The sequence below is a fragment of the Zeus faber genome, assembly GCF_960531495.2.
Source record: "Zeus faber genome assembly, chromosome: 6".
Taxonomy (NCBI): Eukaryota; Metazoa; Chordata; class Actinopteri; order Zeiformes; family Zeidae; genus Zeus; species Zeus faber.
The window spans coordinates 5,776,057-5,798,665 of NC_137201.1; the positions used below are offsets into that span (position 1 = coordinate 5,776,057).

The 22,609-nt window shown below is 44.8% G+C and overlaps 1 protein-coding gene across 2 annotated transcripts in view; it reads left to right on the forward strand.

Annotated features, from left to right (window-relative positions):
- Positions 1–8,771: 8,771 nt before the first annotated feature.
- tead1a (TEA domain family member 1a) overlaps positions 8,772–22,609 on the forward strand; it is a 29,934-nt gene continuing 16,096 nt past the window's right edge. For both annotated transcript variants that reach the window (XM_080002698.1, XM_080002699.1), the window contains exons 1-2: positions 8,772–8,891; positions 19,892–20,405. In XM_080002698.1, coding sequence (XP_079858824.1) covers positions 20,201–20,405 — 205 coding nt within the window. In that variant the 5' untranslated portion in view covers positions 8,772–8,891; positions 19,892–20,200. The remainder of the gene's footprint in view (positions 8,892–19,891; positions 20,406–22,609) is intronic.

Genomic DNA, 22,609 nt, shown 5'->3' on the forward strand with positions numbered 1-22,609 from the left:
GTTCTAGTTTTGATGTTGCTGGCAATCTGCGCTTATTACCTACGTTCAATGAAAAGGACCCTGACAATTTTATTTCTCCGTTTGAGGGAATTGCAGATGCCAGGGGGTGGCCTGATGCTGCTAGAAATTTTATGCTGCAGTGTTTTTACAGGCAAGGCACAGGAAGGGTATTCTGCCCTTAGTCCTGTTCATGGCATGTATTATGCTGAGGTGAAAGCTGTGGTGTTAAAAGCATATGAATTGTTTCCAGAAGCATATAGGCAAAGATTTGGGAACTAGAGGAAAGGTGACAGACATAGTCTGCTGAGGTAGAAAACTAGGCGGATTTGTGTGACCTCAATATGGTGGAGCAATTCAAAAGTTCTGTTCCAAACCACATTGCTGCATACATCAATGAGAACAAGGTCAAGACAGCTTTGGTAGCTGCTGTTTTAGCAGATAAATGGAATGGAAGAATGGAAATGGTATGCAAAAAGATGACAAATTAAGTCTAATCCAGGCAAATTTGCTGGAGCTCAGCAGTCTCAGGCCAGTGTTAGAAGTATTCCAGGCACAAATGGGAAGTTTGATCCAGGTAGAGTGTGCCATTCATGTAAAAACAAAGGCCATTGGAAGAAATTGTGTCCAATTTCGAAGGCAGAACAAAAGTCACCTGGGTCTGGTGTATATGTAAAATTCGGACTGGTCTTAGTGCCTCAGTGTCATTAATGCTGAATCAAGTAATGTCTGAAACATCTCCTGTAGTCTCACGCCAGGGAGTTGATGAAGCTTATGTGCCTTTCACGACAGAGGGGTTTGTGTTCCAGTGGAATACAGAGCAGAAACCTTTAAAAGTTTTGCCAGATACAGGGGCAGGACAGAGTTTCATCTAAGAGGGGTTACTGCCTTTTTCCACCTGATGCAGACACTAGTTAGTTGGCCCTAGTTAATGGTGAAGTGGTAATGGGGATGCGTAACTTGTTGCCAATGGACGGGGTGGACGTGATCCTGGTAATGACTTGGCTGGGGCAAGAAGGAAGGATGAACAGATGTTATGTGGAAGGATGTTCCGTCACCACTGGTAGTGATGACGTCACCTCAGTGCTCTGAAAAACTGGATGAGTGTGCAAAACAACACCCAAATATTTTCATTGTTTGTGCTATGACTCTGCAAATGAGCATAGCTAGCTCGGAAATGAGTGGGTGAGTCCACACAATTTGATTCTGATTCTTCTTTTGTGTTCCCAGGGTAAGGTTCCTTAGAAAGTCAAGGACCAGGCTCTGTGTCCATGCCCTTTGCCGTCTGTCAGTAGAGAGGAGCTGATTGCGGAAGAGGCAGTAGATCCCACACTGACACCTTTGTTTGAGTTGCTTGGCCCTACGAACAAACTAGAAGGGTTACAAAATGGTAACTTCCTACAGAAATTTGTGGTGCTGAGGAAGTGGATATGTGTTGCACAATGTGGAGATGGACCAGGTAACTCAGGTCATGGTGCCCTCCAAATTCAGGCAATTGGTGTTGAGAATTTCACACAATGGCGTTGCTGGCAACTTAGAGGTTAAGAGAACCAATGGCCGTGTGCTTTGACATTTTTTCTGGCCTCTGTTGAAACGGGATGTCACAGCATGTTGTAAACTGTGCTGAGAAAAAAAACAATCAAAAACGTTTGCCTGCTCCTTTGCACCCAATTGAAGTGGAGAAGAACCCATTTAAGTACTTTCTGGTTGATTGTGTTGATCCTCTGCCAAAGAGTAAAACTGGTTGCAGGTATTTATTAACTGTAACGTGTAAGAACACCAGGTACCCAGCAGCATTTCCTGTGCGCTCTGTCAAAATCAAGCCTATGCTGAAAGCTCTAACTGAAAGCTCTAGCTTCATATCCACTTTTGGCATTCCAAAGGTGATACAAACAGAGCGAGTAACTTTGTCTCATACTTTTTGTCAAGTGCTGAAGCAGCTTTAAGTGCTTATCATCCAGAGTCACAGGGAGCTCTAGAGTGGTTTCACTAGACTTTGAAGTCACTATTGTGTTCCAACTGTATTGAGCTTTCCCAGGAATGGGAAGAAGGTTTGCCCTGGCTGTTGTTTACTGTGCGTGAGCTTTATTCAAGAGAGTACAGGGTTTAGAACTACTGAGTTGGTTTTTGTGCAGTCTGTGGCCCTTTGGCATTTTTCAGCAACCAGAGAGAAAGAAAAAAAATCCCTGACTCTGAAACAGGGTTCCCATACCTAAAAAGACCAGACTCTGACACAGGGTTCATATACCTAAACATAATAAAACACCAGACTCTGAAACAGGGTTCCCGTACCTTAAACAAAAAAAAAATATCGGACAAAACATAAACAGTCCTCTATGCCAGAGACTTGGTTCCGGCTCGGTCAATGGGCCACCTCCCCCAGGGCAGCGACAGACTCCAATCCTCCCTCCCAGAGCTTGGGGCCTCGGCTTCAGTTCTGGCTGGTTGAGGTGTAGCTGGCCTGGCTGTTCCAGGGGCTGCTTGGAGGGCTGGCCTGGCTGCCGGCTGCTGGATGATCCCAGCGATGGCTGCTGACTGGAGCAGCTAGCTGCAGGCGGTTACCCATGGTGGCTGCTGTGGCTGATTCTCCCCCTGTCCTCTGTCGGATACCCTGGGTGCTGCTGGTGCCAGAAGTGTTAGGGCTGGTGCTGTTGCTGCCCGTTGACCTGCTGGTGGCTCCAGTGTGTCTTCCGACGGCCCTTCTCTATCCCTTCCCCATGCCGGAGAGTCAGAGTCAGGAGTGTTTTCAGGGCTTGAAAAGTACCAGTTTTATTGTAGAGAGTGGCAAGTTGGAGCAGATGGAAAACATGTCATGACAAGGGCTCCTCTCCTGTGTGTGTGCAGGTGGGGGTTTTACCTGTTGCTCGTTGATTACTCTAATGAACAACAGGCGTACAGCCAACCTGATCCCGGGCCCAATTACCTAGACCAGACAGGTGTGGCTGCTTAAACCACACCACCCCCACACTAGGGGCACTGGAAATGATCTGGTGCTTGTGTGTCTGGTCTGTACCTCCCCATAGAACTCAACAATGAATTTCCGGAAGAGAAAATCACATTCACATTCTGAATCAAGGATTTTGATTATAAGCAATAATGTCGTAACCAAGGTAGACTTACCACGAGCTATGAGATTGTGAAACAATGGTATATGCTAATGTAGAAGCCAAGAAGTCTGTATGATACAAACCTTGTTTAAAGAAAAACATGTTTTATTCGCGAGACAAGTACTACACTACCCACAATCCTAAAGTGTAACAGCAATGTCTCAGATTGGTGGAGCTTGGTTTGGTGGAGGATTGGTGGAGCTTGCTGTTACCATAGAAATATTTGGTGAACGACACTGTCGGCTACTGAGTTACTGCGACCACCGAACTGAAATACTATATACGTATACAAAGGCAAGACAAACTATGATATATAACAACATTAGTAATATCAATATAAACACTCTAATTATGACAAAGGTTAAATTCAAGAAGAAGCGCACTAAACTATTGTTAGATTGGAAGTCATTGGAAAGGCATCCTTCGCAATGGTTTATGGGACAAGTAGTTCCTTCACTCTTTTTTTTTTACTGATTTTAAATCAACCTGCAATACCACTTTTTATTCATTCTTTAATCATCAAGAACTGCTTGCTACAACTCTGTCCTGTGGACGACCTGCAGCACAGTTTGTTGTTACACAGAACCACAACCACAACCAACCCCCCTATTTGGAGAGGCATTTTATCTTGTTTTGGTCTTTAAACAACTAATCACTACTCCAAGAGGGGGAGAATTGACATGGATGAGATAAATAATCATAGAACCAAACAATAACATGTACATGGTAAAACAAACATAGAAACGTCAGATGACAACATGTATCGACAAAACAGAGTTAATTAAGTCCAGGAAAACTGGAACAGCCATCGGCTTCCTGTGTCTCCCTCTTAAAATAATTATGTACGCAGTTGTGTACCTTCGCCTTTTCCATTTTTTTTGGTGTCGAATCAAATGTTTTATGGTCCCGAATTCACCTTGTAGGCTTGATTCCAGGCTTAAAATTATTTATATAAGGATCTTCTGAAACTTCAATGGAGTAAATTAATGAGATTCACTTCTGGAAAAGGAGCCGTCCTAAAAGTTGGTGGTCACTGTCGAGCTCTATTTGCTTGCCTGACTTCCTGTTTGCTGTGGGGCTCCGCCTGCCCTTGATTAGTGACCACCTGCACCTGTGAGGGCATAAAAGCCAGGCTTCCTCACTGAGCTACGGCTTTTTCCTCCCTGGACGGCTGGACCCCTGGCGCCCTCTGGTTTGCCTGCTTTGTTTTTGCACCATACAACATAAACTTCACACACATCTGGCTCAATACATCCTACACCTCTGCCACACAAGGACAACTGACTTCACACCTTATAAAGTTGAGTTTTTAAAATTCACTGAATTAAAATGTTGATTTAGCTAAGGCTTACCGTGTAGACCGCCCTTAATTGTTGTGACCTGAATGAGCTGGTCATAACACTTGGGATTTCGACTTTAAGGTTTAAAAATTGGTTACAACAACAACCCACTCGAGGCATCATGACAATTTCCGCTTCAGAAAAATTGTCAATCAATAGTGTGGCAGTTTAGTCTACCACGCGCCACGTTCAGGGACCTCTGGCACAGAGACACAGAAAAGGAGTTGTAAACACCAGTTTATTGTAGAGAGTGGGCCAGCTGGAATAAGCCAGGATCCTGAGTGCGTGTGGGGATGGGGGTTTTACCTGCTGCTCGTTAGACCAACCAACGAGCAACAGGTATGCAGCCACTCTGATCCCAATTACCTAGATCCAGTTCAGGTGTGGCTGCTCAAACCACACCATCCCCACACCACATACCCCCGACACCAAACTGAAGCCAGGGAGAATACCTGGCCAAAGCCTACTTCCCCCCCAGCTAAAACACTCCGAAACAGGGTTGCTATACCTGAAAAGAACAGCAGGGTTCCCATACCCAAACCAACAAAAGTCCAAAAAAAATTAACTGGTCTCCCTCCAGGGACCTGGTTCCCCGGAACACCACCGTCGACTGGCTCCCTTCCCCCAGGGCAATGACAGACTGCCCCCTCCTCCATTCTGGAGTGTGGGGCCTCAGGCTGCTGTGCTGGCTGGTATAGGCGTGGCCAGTCTTGGCTGTTGCAGGGGTTGCTTGGAGGGGGGGCCTGGCTTCTGGGCTGCTGGATTGTCACAATGGTGGCTGCTGGGTGGAGAAGCTAGCTGCCAGCAGTATCCTGTGGTAGTTGCTGCACCTGCTTCTCCCCCAGTCCTCCGCCGGACACCCTGGGTGCTGCTGCTGCCAGTCAGTCCAGAGGGTTGGTGCTGGGGCCGCCCGTTGACCCACTGGTGGCTCCAGGGCGTCTTTGGACAGCCCCTCTGTGTCCCTTCCCCGTGACGGAGAGTCAACACCAACTTATTGTAGAGAGTGGGCCAGGTGGAATTAGCCCAGGAGCAGATAGCATCTGTCATGACACAGGCTACTATCCTGAGTGTGCGTGGGGATCGGGGTTTTACCTGCTGCTCGTTAGACCAACCAACGAGCAACAGGTATGCAGCCACCCTGATCACAATTACCTAGATCCAGGTCAGGTGTGGCTGCTCAAACCACGCCATCCACACACAACAAATTGTCATACTTTCTCACAAAAACACACTTGAGGAGAGTGGGCAGAGATGTTCCAAACTCTAGTTTCTACGACATGCATATCCAAAAAAAAAGATTCCTCATTCCTGGTATTTTTTCACATCCTCATCACTGTTCAGTCAGCTCTCCAGAGACCACTAGGGGGCCTCTTTCTGACTTAAGATGGTGGTACATTTAAAAAGAAGTAGAAGTTTTGAACCAAAGATACATGTTCAGAACAAGATAAGAACAAATTGACGCAGTGATCTGGGTTCTTACGATGTTCTCAGCGCAAGCCCCCGAGGCAAACTGTCTTTTGTCTTTTTCTTGTTCTGAGACCTCTCCTTGTTGTGTTTGGTGCAAATGCCGTTGTGTCATGGCAGGGGACGGACTTCAACCTCCCTTTCTGGGTCACTCAACCTCCTCCTTTCCCTTGTACTCAAATAAAAAATGGTAAACAAGGCTAAATCTGAGACAGGGTGTGTGTTTTCTCCCCTAGGGTTGAGCGGCGCGCTGAGCGCACCGTGCCTGCTGGTCCCATGTCGGTTTTCCTGTTTTTATTTCAAGTCCGTTGTTTTCGTTAGTTTCTACTTGTATGACACAAACATTTTAAGCCCAACTAAGGGACGTTCCACCTTGGATCAGGACAGTGGATTGTGTAATGGAGGGAGAGCCATCGATGGTCCACTGTGCATCCCTGTTTCTCTGAACAAAATAATTTTGCAAGTTTATATTTACACGGCACCCAGACGGAAGTTGAGGTAAATAAAATCTCTAGTCACTATTTGAGGAAATACGGGTACTGTCAATAAATAACATTGTCTGAGTTTGATTTCACTATTTTTTTGTTTTTCATCTTTATGTAAAGCTAAGCCACTGCAAACTCCCCATAGTCGCGTTCGTGCTTCTTTCACCGCCAAGTTCTTATTGAGTTCTTATTGAGTATTCTGCTGACAATGTTCTAGGACATGCTCCCTGGTGGTTCTTGCATCTTTTGTTCTCACGTTAAGTGTTCCTCCTGCTTTATTATAAACAAAGGTTTTGGTAATACAGGAGCATTCCATTGAGAATTCCCATCGGCCCATCCCATGTATCCCTTCCCTACCTTGATGTTAAATGTAATCACAGGAACTGTGTCTTTATTGTTGTTGTTTTTTTCGGTGAGAGACATAATCAAACACAATGACACATTACTCAAGAAACCCAATCTCCAATTGTTGCGTTTCTAAATCATGTATTTATTATTCATATACTATGTTTATTTATTATTTTATTTTTACATACTGTATACAGGGCCCAGCTTTAGATTAGCCTCTCGCACTACAGACATAGACACAAAAATGGCAGAAAAGCCGGGTGGGGTCAAACCTTGCTAACCTTTGTCCTTTGGCTCAGACAGTGTGACTTGTAGGAAAACTGTAGGTCTGTGTGTCACTGGGGGAGGGGGGGGGGGTTGTTTCGTTTCATCATGATATAAACCCATTCGTAGAATAGAGTACAATTACACACATTTCAAAGCATCCCCGACATGTTTTTTTACACATTTGCATTGATGGGTGTGGGCTCATGTGTGAAGAATAACACACACACACACACACACACACACACACAGACACACACACACACACACACACACACACACACACACACACACACACATGCTTGCGTGTGTGTGGATTGCTTGTCTGGCTCAAGTGTCAGGTTGCAGTGGATGGTTCAGGTTGTGACCCTGGCATATCTGTGTTTGTTTTATGTCGCGGCCCCTCCCTCTGGGGGGCTGGGATGACGAGAGTCCAGTGGTGCCTGAGGGCAGTGAAACCTTAGAAGGTGGGTGTGTGTGTGTGTGTGGGGGGGGGGGGCGGGGGGTTAGAGCTCTGTAGTAGTAAACAACAACTCCTTTATGAAGCTGTGAGGCGGTGCCCAAAACACCGCAGGAACACAACAGCCCCTGACACCGTGTGGATGACTTTACGATTCCTGATTCTGAGTTGGACGTTCTCCCCGTGTGGGTTCACATAGGTTTCCTCCGGGTGCAATCAAAGAACTCTGTGTGATACTGCCTTGATAAAAATACCAAAAACCTGTTGTTACGGTGTGTATAAACACCATGCTTTGGATAATGTCTGGGCGTACCTAGGCATAACCAGGCCCTTTGGGACCGAAACATTAACACAGAATGAAGTAGTGTCGCGTGGAGTTCTTCGACTCCCTTTTTTTAATCATAATGATCTCGAAAACATTTATTTTGGCAGGGCAGGACGCCCGTCATGCTACTGACAATCACGTAAATCGTCAAGTGGATTTTTTTTTTTTATGCACTATTCTTGCCCTGTTTTTCATTATTTTAATAATTTTACTCTTCCACTTTGTAGATGCAATTTGCATGTTTGCTTTTCTTTTTTTGTTGTTATTTGATGACCTTTTAACATGAAGCACTGTGAGTTAACTGTCGTGTATGAAAGGTGATATAGGAATAAAGGTTATTATTATTATTATTATTATTATTATTATTATTATTATTATTATTATTATTATTATTTTGGCAGAAAAGGCAAAATCTGAATCACAATAATTATTTACTCCGTCAAAATGATTTATTTAAGTGGAATGTGTAGGTATAAATCTGTCACATTCAAGATGAATTCTGATTTCCCTTTAATCCCGTCCCCCGCAACTATTTTCGACTGCGTCGAGTGGAAGATTCCCTGCCCGAGTCGTTTGAACGATCCGTTCGCTCGGAACGGATCGTTCGCGAGTCTTGCAGCACTAGTTAAATGTATCCCGACACGGCCCACCCCACGCCACCCCACCCCACGCCACCCCACGCCACCCCACCCCACCCCACCCCACGCCACCCCACCCCACCCCACGCCACCCCTCGCTCGGTCTCTCCACCCACCCACCCCTCTCACTCCATCCGCGGTGACGCCACTCTCTCACCCCGCCCAGCTAACTCAATCTTTGGCGTTCATTTCATTCCTGCTCCCCATTCCTGCCTCTCATTCCGCGCATATTTCGCATCCCAGAAGATTACGAAGCGACTTTTTTTTTTTTTTTTTTTTCCCCTCCTTCCCCCAAACAAACATAGCCGCCGCCGCCGCCACCAAAAAAAAACAACACCCCGGCAGGAGTTACAACGCAGAGACCCCCCTCACCCAGCCACCTACCTGCCCACCGCCATGCTTTAACGGAGAAAAACGCTGGAAATTAATGCACAAAACGGACACGGTTTTGGTGTGAAGCGAGGTAAGTTTCCCGAGGAGTTTCCCCCCCGATTTCACTACGGCGACCACGGGCATTTTCCCAGTTGCGCCGGTTTCGTTTTTGTTTTTGGAGCGGGTTGGAAAACACTCCGGCAAAATAAATCCATATTTCGGTGTAACCGGGTCACTTTTATAGGCGGGAATGTTGCTTCCTCGAAAGCTTGTTATTGGTGCCCCCCCCCCCTCCGACCCGTCTTAGCAACAAGTGTATTATTGTTATTGTTCATTCGTTAATTAAAATGTATGCGCGTAGAATTACCTGGCGTTTCTGTGCGGCTTGTCGGCGTCAAAGAACCGGGCTCGTAGGCAGCTGAAGGCGGCTAAACAAAGCTCGGAGTGAGTGGGGTGGAGGAGGAGGGAGCTCGGTGCGGGGGACTTGTTGCTTCGGAAGGTTTTCGATGCGACGCTCCGTGGAAACTAGGCCCGGTCAGTTCATATCACTATGTATTATATATGTATTCTACGTAATAACGTTGGTATACTGTGAATACAGGTAAAATATGTCCATTTAAAAATGTATATATGTGAGTGTTGTATGTATGTATGTCTTCAAAAAGATATCGATTTTTTTTTTTAAATCAAATTAGAACCATTCAACTGGAATGATTTCATCATTTAAAAATATGATACATAATAGATCAAAAACACATGTTAAACACACACGCATATGTATATATTGGCCAGTGGATCCATATTCAAACGTGTTGCCTATTTAAATAGAAATAGAATGGACCCAGCATTCGGGAGCCTAGTAAGTTATTAATTCATCAATCCAAAGTCATGGGTTGCGTTAAAGGCGTTAATAAACAACTTATTATTGTTGTTGTTGTTTTTGTTGTTATTATTATTATAATATTCTTCTTCTTATTATTGTTGTTATTATACTACTATATCCGATTTCACAAATAATGAAAGTTGTAATGAATTTTGACTGACTGGTGATTAATATTAAACTAAACAATCAAACGATTTAAAGATATAAATACGAAGAATTTCACATGTGCTACATTTTATTATCACTATGGTTGTTATTATCATAGTAGTGTGTCAGGTTAACGAATAATGAAAGTTATAATGCATTTGTGATTGAATAATGATTCATACGACAGTGAACAATTGATGTACTTTTAAAAAAAATATATAAATAGATTTTCCACATATGTTCCGTCTTTGCTCTCATGATACCATGTTATAATCACTCAGTCTGCTAAAGAAAAGTGGACGTGGTCTCTAAATGTAAATATCTCTGTTGTCTAAATGGCTTTCTTAAGAAATCTAGATTGGATTTGTATTGACCCAACCGAGTTCGAACATTGATTTATTGAAGTCCCAGTCACGATTATTAGAAAATACAGACCTTAGAAAGATGTTGATGCTAAATTACATGTTGCCTTGGTAGGTGTTGTGGTCCATTTCATATAGCCATATTAGGACGTATTGATCGAGACGACAATGGGACAGTGGGAAATTGAATTTCAGAAGATATGTTTGTTTTTCTATGTTCTTGAGATGATCTCAGTCCTTCTCAAAATGTTTTGTTTAAAGCGTTCTTCAATATTCCTTTTTTTTTTTTCGTTTTTTTTTTTTTTGGAGTGGATGATTTTAATCCCTGTTCGATTCCTCAGCTTATTTCCATTCCTCATCTTTCTCTCCGCAATGTCTCTAGACAAATAAAATCAAGCGCGGTGGCATTTTTAACAGGAAATCTGGCAGGATAAATCAATAAATCAAGTTCTCTGGAAATGTTATGGTAAATGGCGGTGGAAGTGTGTGTGTGTGTGTGTGTGTGTGTGTGTGTGTCCGCGTGTGTGTGTGTATGTGCGTGCGTGTGTGTCCGTGCATGCGTGCCTGCGTGCGCGCACGTATGCATGCCCGCTCTTGGAGGTGGCGAGGTGGGAGACCTCATTGTCTTTTGCTGTGTCCAGGCCTGCGAGTGTACAAAGCTTTGTCAGTTGTTCTAGGCAAACAACCCCCCCTTCCTCCCTCTTCCTTTAACCCCCCCTCACTCCAGTCCGTTGACATCTGTTTTGAGTGCTCCATGCACCTGTAGAGACTGAGCAGTGTGTGTGTGTGTGTGTGTGTGTGTGTGTGTGTGTGTGTGTGTGTGTGTGTGTGTGTGTGTGTGTGTGTGTTTAAAAAGGGGGGGAATGTAAATCCAGGCGTTTGTTCTGGGCCTTACCAACACAGACCATTTGGTGTGTGTGTGTATGCGTGTGTGTGTGTGCATGTGCGTGTGTGTGCGTGCGCGCCTCTCGTTGCCCAGGCCAGGCAGCCCCATTGTTACGGCATCAACAGGCGTCGGTGGTTGAGGATGCACCATATGGCTCGTGTGGGCTTTAGTCACCGCCACTGAGTGTGTGTGTGCGTGTGCGTGCATTCATGTCCACTTACCAATCCTGCCACAATACGGTGGGCCGACGGGCGGGTGTTAGCTTCCCTCCCTCCCCCTTTTTTTTTTTTTTTTTTTTAATATTCGTCCTTGCATCTCTAGATGGGAGGGCAAGAATCCGTCACTGATTTTTTTTCTCTCTCTCTCTTTTGGGGAGCAGGATTAGCAAATGTACTATTCAAAGCGTAAAATGATGTGGAACGCCAGTCGACGCCATGCCTAGTTATTTCCCCCTCCTCTCCGTGAATTTGTTAAAAAACAAAAGAATACATTTATTGCAATCGATGGGGAATTGGTCAGGAGGTGTTTAAAGGAAAGGTGTGGATGTATCAACAGGTGATCTGAATCAAAGTCAAGTCTGGGATTTATTTTATTTAATTTGGTCACATTTCCCTGTTTTTGACCTTTCTTTAAAAGGCTGTGTAGCATTGTAGTAGCACTAGTAGTCTTGTCCCGCGATGAGTTAGTCTTCAGGGAACTCTGAATTTTAGAAACATGACATGTATCTCCGTGTTCTCAATGTGTTCCATGTTCTAGACAAAATTCATACTATCAACAGGCCCATGAGTTGCTATTTTAAAGGAGACCTTATTGCAGAATTTCCTTTTTTCAGTGCTTGTCCACATACATTTGGCCTACTAACACACAAACTGTGAAAAAAGACAGTTGTCTGTGAGCTGTCTGTTTAAGAAAACATGTCCCAAAATGAGCTGTCCAGCTTTCCTGCCCTAATATTCGTAATTGCAGTAATCTACGTCACTTCAGTAGTATTAGAACCGCCCCCCCATCTGAGTAACTCCACCCAAGGCTGGAGCGCAACTGGATCCGCTGCCATCGAAGCTAAGCGCTAAGCATAGGAAGTGCTCTGTTGTTGGCTGCAGAGACCAGCACAAATCTTTTCAAAGAAAGAGGAATTAATAGCAACTGTCCATGACAAAACTGCAGGCGATGGAAATGTAAGTATTTAAAGATTAATTCTAATGTGAGTTTGTGTGTGTGTGTGTGTGTGTGTGTGTGTGTGTGTGTGTGTGTGTGTGTGTGTGTGTGTGTGTGTGTGTGTGTGTGTGTGTGTGTGTGTGTGTGTGTGTGCGTGTGTGTGTCCATGGGAGGCTGCAGAGTGCAATCCACTCTGTGTTCCTCCAAACAAAACCTTAGATCTATTTATTTTATTTTCCAACATTTGCGTAATTATATTAAACAAAAAAGCCTGTTGATGCTCCAAGCTCTGCGCTACTCCGGAATCTGCAGTGAAAGTTGGAACAACATTTCAAATGAGGCCTTGTAGATGTAATATGAGTGAAGAGTCAGCCACTGGATTGCTTATTTCGCACCTTAAATTTGTTCAGAAACTGATTTTAGTGGACTGATGAGGTGAAATCAGCGGTGGTTTAGAGAGAAATACAGTGGAATCATGAGTAAAGCTCAAACCCCATTGGCTCACAGAACCCGGAACTCTTGCTCAAACACAATTGGCTTATAGAACTAGGGGCCTCAGGCGGGTGGCTCCACCCACTGAAATAGCCCATCGTCAGACAGGGCGGATTGGAGGCATGTTAAAACGGCTCGAATGCAAAATTGAGTGGTATTTTCCGCAAAAAACTTTAGAAACATATTTTGGGGACCTCAGAGACCATATCATTTGGCGAAAAGGAGCATAATAGATCCACTTTGAGGGAAATTAAATGGGGTAACTTTTTAATGTTGTAGTTTGAACACAAACGGATGGTTTTACCTTTTCCTCGCTGTAATTTGTTGTGCACTACTCACCTGTTTTTCCGAAATACCCCACCCACCCACCCACCCCTGATTAACCGCCCGCTCTGAAAGAGAAACAGAAGCTGGGGGAAAGCTGGATAAGCTGGAGGTGCGACGAGGATCATGAAGTTTCTCTATGCTTTATTTAGAGGGGGTGATAAGGATTTACAGGACTAGCGGGTGGGGTGGGGTGGGGTGGGGTGGGATGCCTCAGTGTGCCAAAGCAGAAGAGTGAACCTCCCATGTAATGAAATTTAGGAGCCAAGCCGCTGCATTGGGAGGACAATTGTGTGGAGGTTGGGGAGGGAAGAAGGGGGGTAGTCGGGGGGTAGCAGTGGGTACAGAGCAGAGGCTGATAGGATTGGAGGGGGGGTGGCTAGGCTTTGTTTAGGGAACATGGGAACAATAGGCAACCTCCTGGGCGTGGGGAGTGTGTGCCTGTGGGGGGGGGTGAGAGGGAGCCGCTGGCTTCAGGAGGCCGGTGGAGCCTGTGTTGGCTTGCCTGTGTGCACTCCTGCTCCCGGTGGCCTGCTTTTAGACAGACAGACAGACGGACTGGGGAGGGCGGGCGGGCTACACGCCCTCCAGGGGGAAGTCGGATAAAGCTCAGATTTCTTGGCCCTGGCAACAAGTGACCAGGAAGTCCAGCTTTTCACCCGTGCTTCATGCTAACTTCCCGGTGCAGAGACTAAAATGAGGTACACACTACAAGATAATTATGCCACTTTCGGCCCAGATTGTCCCCTTCTGACAATCATCAACAAAGTGCCGATTTTTTTTGGCGGTTCTAAAGATTATCGTGCCACATTTTCCTGTGGTGTGATGTATCTAACCAGTGTTATATATCCCCGGATCTGCTCGGATGTCCGTCCTGGCAGCACCGATTGCAAATTGCAAGTATTAAACATGTTCAATAAAAACGATCCGATATCCTGTAGTGCAGGGGGATCCTCAAGGACGCAGGCTGTGGATTGTCACGGGGGAAAGACCGACGATAGCTGATTGGGAGCCAAGCTACCCGAAACAGAAGAAGTCCTAAACACAACAGCAGCCATGCCGCAAATGCACTGCAACATGTACAGTCCGTGTCATCCATTGTTTTTAGTTTTTTCCTTTAGAGTATTCTGTAAAAGAATAGTACATAGAGTAGCATCTCCAATTCTAGCCCGTCCATGTTTAGTCTAAAGTCAGGTGTGATCGCACAAGATTTTTCTTTTTAAGAGTTTGGGACTCCATGGTACAGCGGCACAGGGCATTGCACTGCAAAGCAGAGAACCCATTTCACCGCCTCCATTTATTGTGCGTGTGTCGGCTGCCGTAACACCTGTGTTAAATCGAATGCAATCTGTCAGTATGCGGTGTGCGGTTTGGGAAAATCGTTGCTCTCCACACATTATAGGAACAAAACTGTTAAACTGATCATATGTGCCGGGTCTCTCACATTTTCAAAATCTGTTAAGTTTCGTAAAATCTTGTAGTGGGTGCCAGGCTTAAGGCAAATAAAAGCAGCAATCGATGCTACAATACACACAGAGCTGTGAAAAACTGTGACAGATGCTACATTGTTTGTTTTGTTCTGAATTCAACCGGTCCAGTTAGTCAGTCATTTATTTTATGTCGGAGCAACAAAACTACTTTATTAAGCGAGAAGATTGCTCGCTAAATGTAATTTATTAAATATGTCACTTATAAGGGAAAAACAACAACAATTAACATAGATTATTATAAAACTTTATTTACTCAAGTAGTTTTCTTAAATCTTCCTCTGGGGATAAATGAAATACCTATCGACCTCTGTCCAGTGACCCCGTCAAACTCAAACCGGCGATAACACCTGCAAAAAGACAATCGGATTGTACGACACCATTATTGACTTTGATTGGGATTCGATGAGGACAAACAAGAATGTGCCATTTCCCCGTCTGGGGTCTGTTTTTTGACATTGAAAGTAGAGATGGTACAAAACAAGTTTCTCTTTTACAAAACTGGAAAATGGCTACTGAAATCTACCATTAACGATCCAGTGTTTTTTCAATTTTTTTTCTCATTAACAAGTAGTAAGCTTCATAGCAAACAATACGGCTGACACCGTGACAACTCTTTCACAAAAAAATAAATAAAACGAAATATTGCTTAAAGCGCACGTCTCTTACACACTTTACACGCACTTTAGGTTATTTTGCAAAAGCGTCTCATTGATTTGTTCAGAGGTCGGACACTGTTACTGGGTGGATCGATACCACCTCTCATTCAAAGACTATGTTCTTCTGCACTCCGTCCCATGTTCCCACACAGGGATCGTGTACAAACACATTCTCTTTACACTACAACCCTCTGGAGTTCACACTTATTGAAGCACGTCACAGGATCCGCCTCCGCGCCTCCTGCGTCTCTTATCTCATCGGAGGATGTATATGTATGTCTTTGAAACGTAGAACTCTCAAAATAATTTGGTCTGACTCGGCAAGAACCGGGGAGTTGGACAGAGTAAGAAAGAGAAACTAAAGATTAATAATAAAGATTGGAAAACAATTTCCGCAAAATCACTTTTCCACGAGGAAGTTATCAGCTTTCCCGTATCAAACCATCTCCGCTCACAATCTGCATCCAATTACTGTGTGTGTGTGTGTGTGTGTGTGTGTGTGTGTGTGTGTGTGTGTGTAAGCACGCGCGTGTAAATGGTTAATGCATTTGTGTGAGAAGAGGGCAAAATAATAAGGAGTGCACACTGCGAAGCACACAACCTCTCCACAACCCATGAAAGGCTGCTTCTTCTTTTTTTTTCATCTTTCTGTTGGGTGTGTGTGTGTGTGTGTGTGTGTGTGTGTGTGTGTGTGTGTGTGTGTGTGTGTGTGTGTGTGTGTGTGTGTGTTCGCATAGAATAAACAATCAGCTCCTTCACTAATGCTGCCCTTTCTTTGGCCGCGTAATGCGTATCACGGTCTTACAACGAAGATCTACGGCAGGTATTTTTCTTCTGGTTTTTCCAGGAGCTAAACAATTGGCAATGGGCAGAAATCTGGCGGCCAAACCAGTTGAGACATCTGTACAAAATGATTGCTTCAAAACAGGTTTTTAGGCAAATGATTCAAACTATACCAAGTAGCCTCTGACGGGAATCCCACAAATGTTTTTTTGACTGTAACCGCACCACAACCAAACCACTCTTAATATAACACACGTGTTATTCTTGTAGAGAAACGCATTGATCATCGCCGCACACGCATGGACACACACCTACGCTTGCCGAGGTGAAGGCTCGCCGGGCAAAAGCGAGTTGCTCCAGCTCTCTCTAGTCTACACCAATCGAGCCGTCGTCCCTCTGGCCTCGAACGATCCGCTCAGCAACAGCAACCGAAAACAACCAATGGTATTGCGGGATTTAGTGTCATTTGTGGCAGACAGTGTTGTGTACTGACTTTTCGGATGGGATTCGGAACGCCCGACAAAATGGCCGACACACCTGGTTTAGTCCACGATGGGGAGAGCAAGCGCTAAATTTGGAGCGCCGCCTCGAGCTCGGCTGATGCGTCCGCGGAGGTACACATCCACGTCGGGAGGCGGGTTAGAAACGGAGAAGAGTATGACGCGGGTAGAAGCGCAGATTTGCGGATGAGGTTTGAAAACTGATTTTTGAGAAAACATATTTTTTCGAATAAAGTTTGGAAAAAGAAAAAAAATGATTTTCTTCGATGCTTCCTGTTCGTTGTCGTTCGCTAAATGTGACACTGCCCCCCAGTGGAAGGAGTAAGGAGGAGTAAGGAGGTTGGCTGTAAGTAAGTAAGTTTGGCTGTGTCCCACCACTGTAGCCAGAATAAATATATTCACTCAAACCTTATCCATCTACTTTAACCTAAGAGTTTGTACTCAGTACTCATACGCAGTCAAAAGAATAGAGTATTTTTTTGTTATTGCTATCGTTACCATATTCCCATGGTGGCCAAGGACAGACAGGCAAGGATTTGTCCTCCACTGAAAAGGCTCACTTGAAGTTCTATTCCTTTCAATGACACAAGGAATATAATCTTCCCTTGTGAACGATATGTCCACAATGTCCGCCGTAAAGGCTAAGTAGCAAAATAAATGAATCCTCCCCCACCCCCATACTCTCTCCCCTCGGTTGCATTTATTATTTTGATTAGAATAATTTATTTTTGCCGCCGTTCTCATCATTCCATAGTCTCTTCATTCATCTTTTTTGAATTTGGCAGGGAGAATATTTTGTTTTATTCCCTTTTTATTTTCAAAATGGGAGGTGTTGCATAATATCTCTATTTGGGCTGTGAAGGGGCTGATGGCGAAGTATTGTAGAGTGGAACAATGTTTGCTTTGAAGATTACAGAGACAATCCTCTTGTATAAAACCTGATGTGAGTGTGTGTGGGTGTGTGTGTCCACATGCTTGTGTGTGTGTGGAGAAGGTTGAGAAGTAGTCCGGTAGAAGTTTACTGGAAGGAACGGACTGGCTTGTGATAACGCCCTAAACTGTTCAAAGCAACAAGAGCTCGGGGCTGACACGCACGCACGTGCAAACACACACATACACACAGTGCCCTCTGGTGATGCAGACACTCTCATGTTTGTATCATTATATTTCATTACAAACCCACTGGCATGCGTCAGAGTACATCAAGGCCAACAGCCATGCACATTGCACACACACACACACACACACACACACACACACACACACACACACACACGTGCAAGCCGAAGGGTGTTTTTTAGGAAGGACTGAGGGACAGAAAGGGAAAGATGGCACAAAGAATAGGTGGGGAGGATGGGAGAGACAGTGAGACGGCGAGAGATAATGAAAAGAGCCTGATGGAGAAAATGGAGGAAGGGTGACGGAGCAGGGTGGGAGGTGGTGTTGGGCAGCGGGTGGAGCCATGGGAGAGCGGGCGAGGCCGAGCGAGTACCCGGTGCTAGCGGCAGCCCAAAACAGCTGCGGGAGTGTGGCCTGGGCGCCTGGGAGCCCCCGGAGGGGGGAGAGGGGAGAGAGAGAGAGAGAGAGAGAGAGAGATTATTTTTTGATTTTTAAAGCATCTTTATTTTAACAATTTCTCTAGTTCACAGTTACAGACAATACAACAAACACACTTGGTTCACTAACAGAGTCCTACACGTTAAGAGAGAGAGAGAGAGAGAGAGAGAGAGAGAGAGAGAGAGAGAGAGAGAGAGAGAGAGACTTGCCGAAGGGGGGAGAGGGTGGAAGTGTAACCCAGGGCGCAAAGGAGTCGCCAGACCCGGTTGATTGTCTGTCGTGTGGGAGTACAATGCATCTCCGTCTCTCTCTCTCAAACTTCCATCTGCCACTGCTTGGATGTCCTCCCCCATTCGGCCTTTGAAACCTTTTACATTTTAGTACCACTTCCACCCCCCTTCCTCAAAGAAAAGCCCGAATTTCAATGTCTTCCCTACTACAATAAGCAAAGCGGTCACGCGGCCAGTGCATCCCTGTTGGGCATAGTTGTGGTTTCGGGTACGTGAAGCGATAAAAACATAAGGTCCTTTTTAAAAGGTCAGGGTCACTTTGGGAATGACTCTGGAGTCAGTTGTCTTGGGGTGGTACCAAAATATGCTGTATTGTTTTTTTCGATCTATTTTCTACGGATGCAATAGCGGCACTTTTCTCTGCGCAGAGAGATCACGGCTCGTGATAGATGATATTTACAGAACATTATAGACCCTGTTCTGTTAGTTTGGGGTTATTATGATAACATAATTACTGCCATATCACATATTGTTCTCTATTAGAAGTATCTAATCTGAACATGCACTTAAGTCAATTTTCTTTCATATCGTATACAGTTAAATATATCTTAATATTTGTTTCATAGGCCTTTTCTGTCCGATTTTAGTCATTTGCTTTACTATCTCCAAGTTCAATATCTGATCGTACCAGCATGGCTACCGCTGCTCGCCTAGCTTCTGTTTATTATTTTATTTATGTTTCTTCCTCTTTGCTGCGCTTGTGTTTTTTTTTGTTGTTGTTATTAATTGGAGGGTGGACTCTCGATGAAACCCTGCATCGGAACCGATGAGTACGAATCATCGTGAATCATCATCTACCTATCATCATCTTTAGAACGTAACACCCTTTTTTTTTTACGGGGATTTGTTTCATGGCACTCATAGTTCCCCTCGGTGTGTGTACACACACACACACACACACACACACACTAGAGGAAACACATGTTGCTGCCAGTTCTTTACAATAAGGCCTGTGGGATGAATGAATCCTTGTTTGTATAGAAATCCACTGGAGGAGGAAGTAGTGGTGGTGATGGTTGTGGAGGTGGAGGTGTGGGTGTGGGTGTGGGTTGGAGTCAAAGAGCGTGTCGGGAATAAATGCAGAGGGGGAGGGGGGATAACTCGCACAAAAAAACTGAACAATCCCATCCACTACCACCACCACCAGCACCGCCTCACAGGGTTTTGGGAGCGGAAAGCAAGTGGGCTCCATTGTAGATTAGCCGTGGATACCCAAGGGCGTGTGGAGCTGTTGCAAACCGATCCATTTGCCCGACCGACGCTGTGAAACGGAGCTTAAATGCGCGTTTCGCTTGTACTGTATACGCGTGCGTCGTCCATCACGCTGCCGAAGAGGTTTCCTCGGGCCATGGCAGGATGGTGTCCTTGGAATTGTAAGCGGTAACAGGAAGTGTGGCAAAGCGACACGTGTTTCCCCAAGGTGCTGGCACTGTGTGGCCAGATTTAATGTTTTCTTCTGGGGGGCTGCAGTGGAATTGTACTTTGGTATACACAAATAATTGAGAATTGACTATCATTTTAATGTGACGCAAAACAGTAGTAATGGTTTCTCATTTTTCCTTTTAGGTTTCTCCCGTCTGACTTGGGATGTGGAGTTTGGCTTGCTGACTTGTCAAGAGTCAGTTAGTATTGGGGCCATCATCAACCAGAGGCTGCCATAGCCTGCTAGCTCGTCAGCCAATACTACAGCATTTTATTTCTCCATTTTTTTCCCCCACTTCAAGCGAGGCTGATACAAGCGCAACAAAACAGCGCTTCACCATTGACTCTGACCTTCACCGTCCACTAAGCGCTGCTTTTGGCCGAGTCCCCGCTGAAACCCGGTCGCCATAGACAATTTAATCTGCTACTTGTTAGCTAGCATCAACCGGCGTGATGGAGCGCAGTAGCTGGAGCGGCAGTGAGAGTGCCGGCGAGGACATGGACCGGCTGAGCGACTCTGGGGGGGACAAGACCATGGACGGGGACCCTGAAGGGGTCTGGAGCCCGGACATCGAACAGAGCTTTCAGGAGGCCCTGGCCATCTACCCGCCCTGTGGGAGGAGGAAGATCATACTGTCCGATGAAGGGAAGATGTATGGTGAGTAAATGAGATGTCGTCCGGGGAAAACGTTCAATACTGACTTGGGTAATTGTTATATTTATCAGTAATTCAGCCACATGCCGCAAACTGCTGGAAACATGTGGCGCACCTTCTATTTTACGTATTTACGTATATTTACGTATATTTTTATATTCAGAAGAATACGCTGTCAATGGATGGGTTCTCTATTTTAAGTCAAGTTATATTAAGTCCAGGCCTTAAAATGTTAGTCGCCATCAAGTCGAACAACTTCACACCCGATTTTTTTAAAACTTCTCAGCTTTTTACTGTGCCTTTAGAAAACATTTGAGGAAACTGCAAAATTAAGGCCTGGGTAGAAAAATATTAATAATAATAATAATAATCATAATTAATTAATTAATATTCTAATATTCTTGGTAAGTCATGCAAGTCTGTGTCTTCAATTGAAGAGTGAAAATGACACATATGAAATTAAGACACATGCATATTGCACATGAATGTGCAGATTGAGCTTTTGTGAATGAGCTTGCGTTATAACAATTCTCTCTCGCATCTTTTCACATTTATTTTTGAACGATGTTGTGTCTGGGCACATTTTTCATTCATGACAAAGAAGCAAGTTTCTTTTTTTATTTTTCCATTTTAACATAGAAATTGTGATCTATACAAATCCAAGGTGCTACACCTCCGGCGAGACTGTGGGAACGAAAGTGAGAGAGAGAGAGAGAGAGAGAGAGAGAGAGAGAGAGCGCTTATATACGTGTGTGTTTATGAGAACAAGCAAGTGTTTGGAGGGAGGGAGAGAAAGTGTGCATGTTTGTGTATGTGAACTATTAGAGAGGGGAGCAGATGGTTCTCTGGCTGCCACCAGCTGCGCAACCCCCCTCCACCCCAACACACACACTCACACACCCTCCCCCTTCTTTCGCTCTCCTTATTGTCAAACTACTTTTCCCCCTCCTCTCAGTCGCCAGCCGAGATGTGTCTTTGATTCTGCTTTTTGGATTTTGCGCCGAGCACTGCTTGTAGACGGTGACATAATGAAGACGTATCGGATGAGGTGATTGGCTGAAGGGTGGCCGGGATCCAGTCAGTTCAAAGCGAAACAGTTGAACTTCATTCCCGATGCAGGAAGGGCTCATCAGAGCGAGCCCCAAACAAATATTCAAAATGACCCCATTATATTAATGACTTTAAAAACAGGAGTGGCCATCACTTGGAATAACATTTAGTACAACAACAACCTTTTTGACCTTGTATCTAGCGCAGCCCCGTAAAAGCCACTTCAGTCATACCATTTAATGACTCTGCATTTTTTTTGTAATGGCAAACAGTGCTCCATTGCCTGCTTTGACTGTCCTCCTCGACTTTGGTGATTTTTGGTAAAATGATCAAATTTCGCCAAATAGAAGTCGGTGAGTCGGCTCTCATTCTTTCCCTAATCCGATGCTTTAGACCCCCAGAGCGGCTAAGGCCTTAGACATTGAGATTTGAGCTTACTCGACCATCACTACAATATAATTTAACTTATGTCAGACAACTCTTAGATTTAATTTTAAATGATCATTATTAATTTAGCATCGTTTGAGTTTGGGCATCTGGACTCTACTGCCGGCGAGGTTTTCAGAAAACATAGGCATGCTTAATGAGCTAGAAATACAGCAGTGATGAGCTTGAATCCCCCCACTGGATAGAAGAGTAGAACTCAAGGGGTGGATGCAGGGGAGGTGGAGGGAGGGCAGCAACACAGCAAACAAAGCAGGCAGCAAAGCAGGTAGGCTGGCCCATAAGGGTGTAGGAGCATGTGGCGTGTCGAGTTGTCTGACAAAACTTGCTCCGCCTCATATCATTGCACTGATGGCAGCAAAAACGGGCGCCAAAATTGTTTTTCGAAATATGATAAATAAATAAATAAAAAAGTAAGAGTTGGGAGAGACCTCCCTGTATTCTCTGGCTATAGCATGGAGAGAGAGAAAGAGACAGAGACAGACAAAGAGAGAGAGAGAGAGAGAGACACTACAACCCTGTAGAATCATGGCATGAACCTAATAAACATGAGACGGACGCTGAGTTGGCGCTGAAATGTGCTCGCCTTTCAAGAGACGTATAGGATAACCCAGATGTGGTGTGTGTGTGTGTGTGTGTGTGTGTGTGTGTGTGTGTGTGTGTGTGTGTGTGTGTGTGTGTGTGTGTGTGTGTGTGTGTGTGTGTGTGTGTGT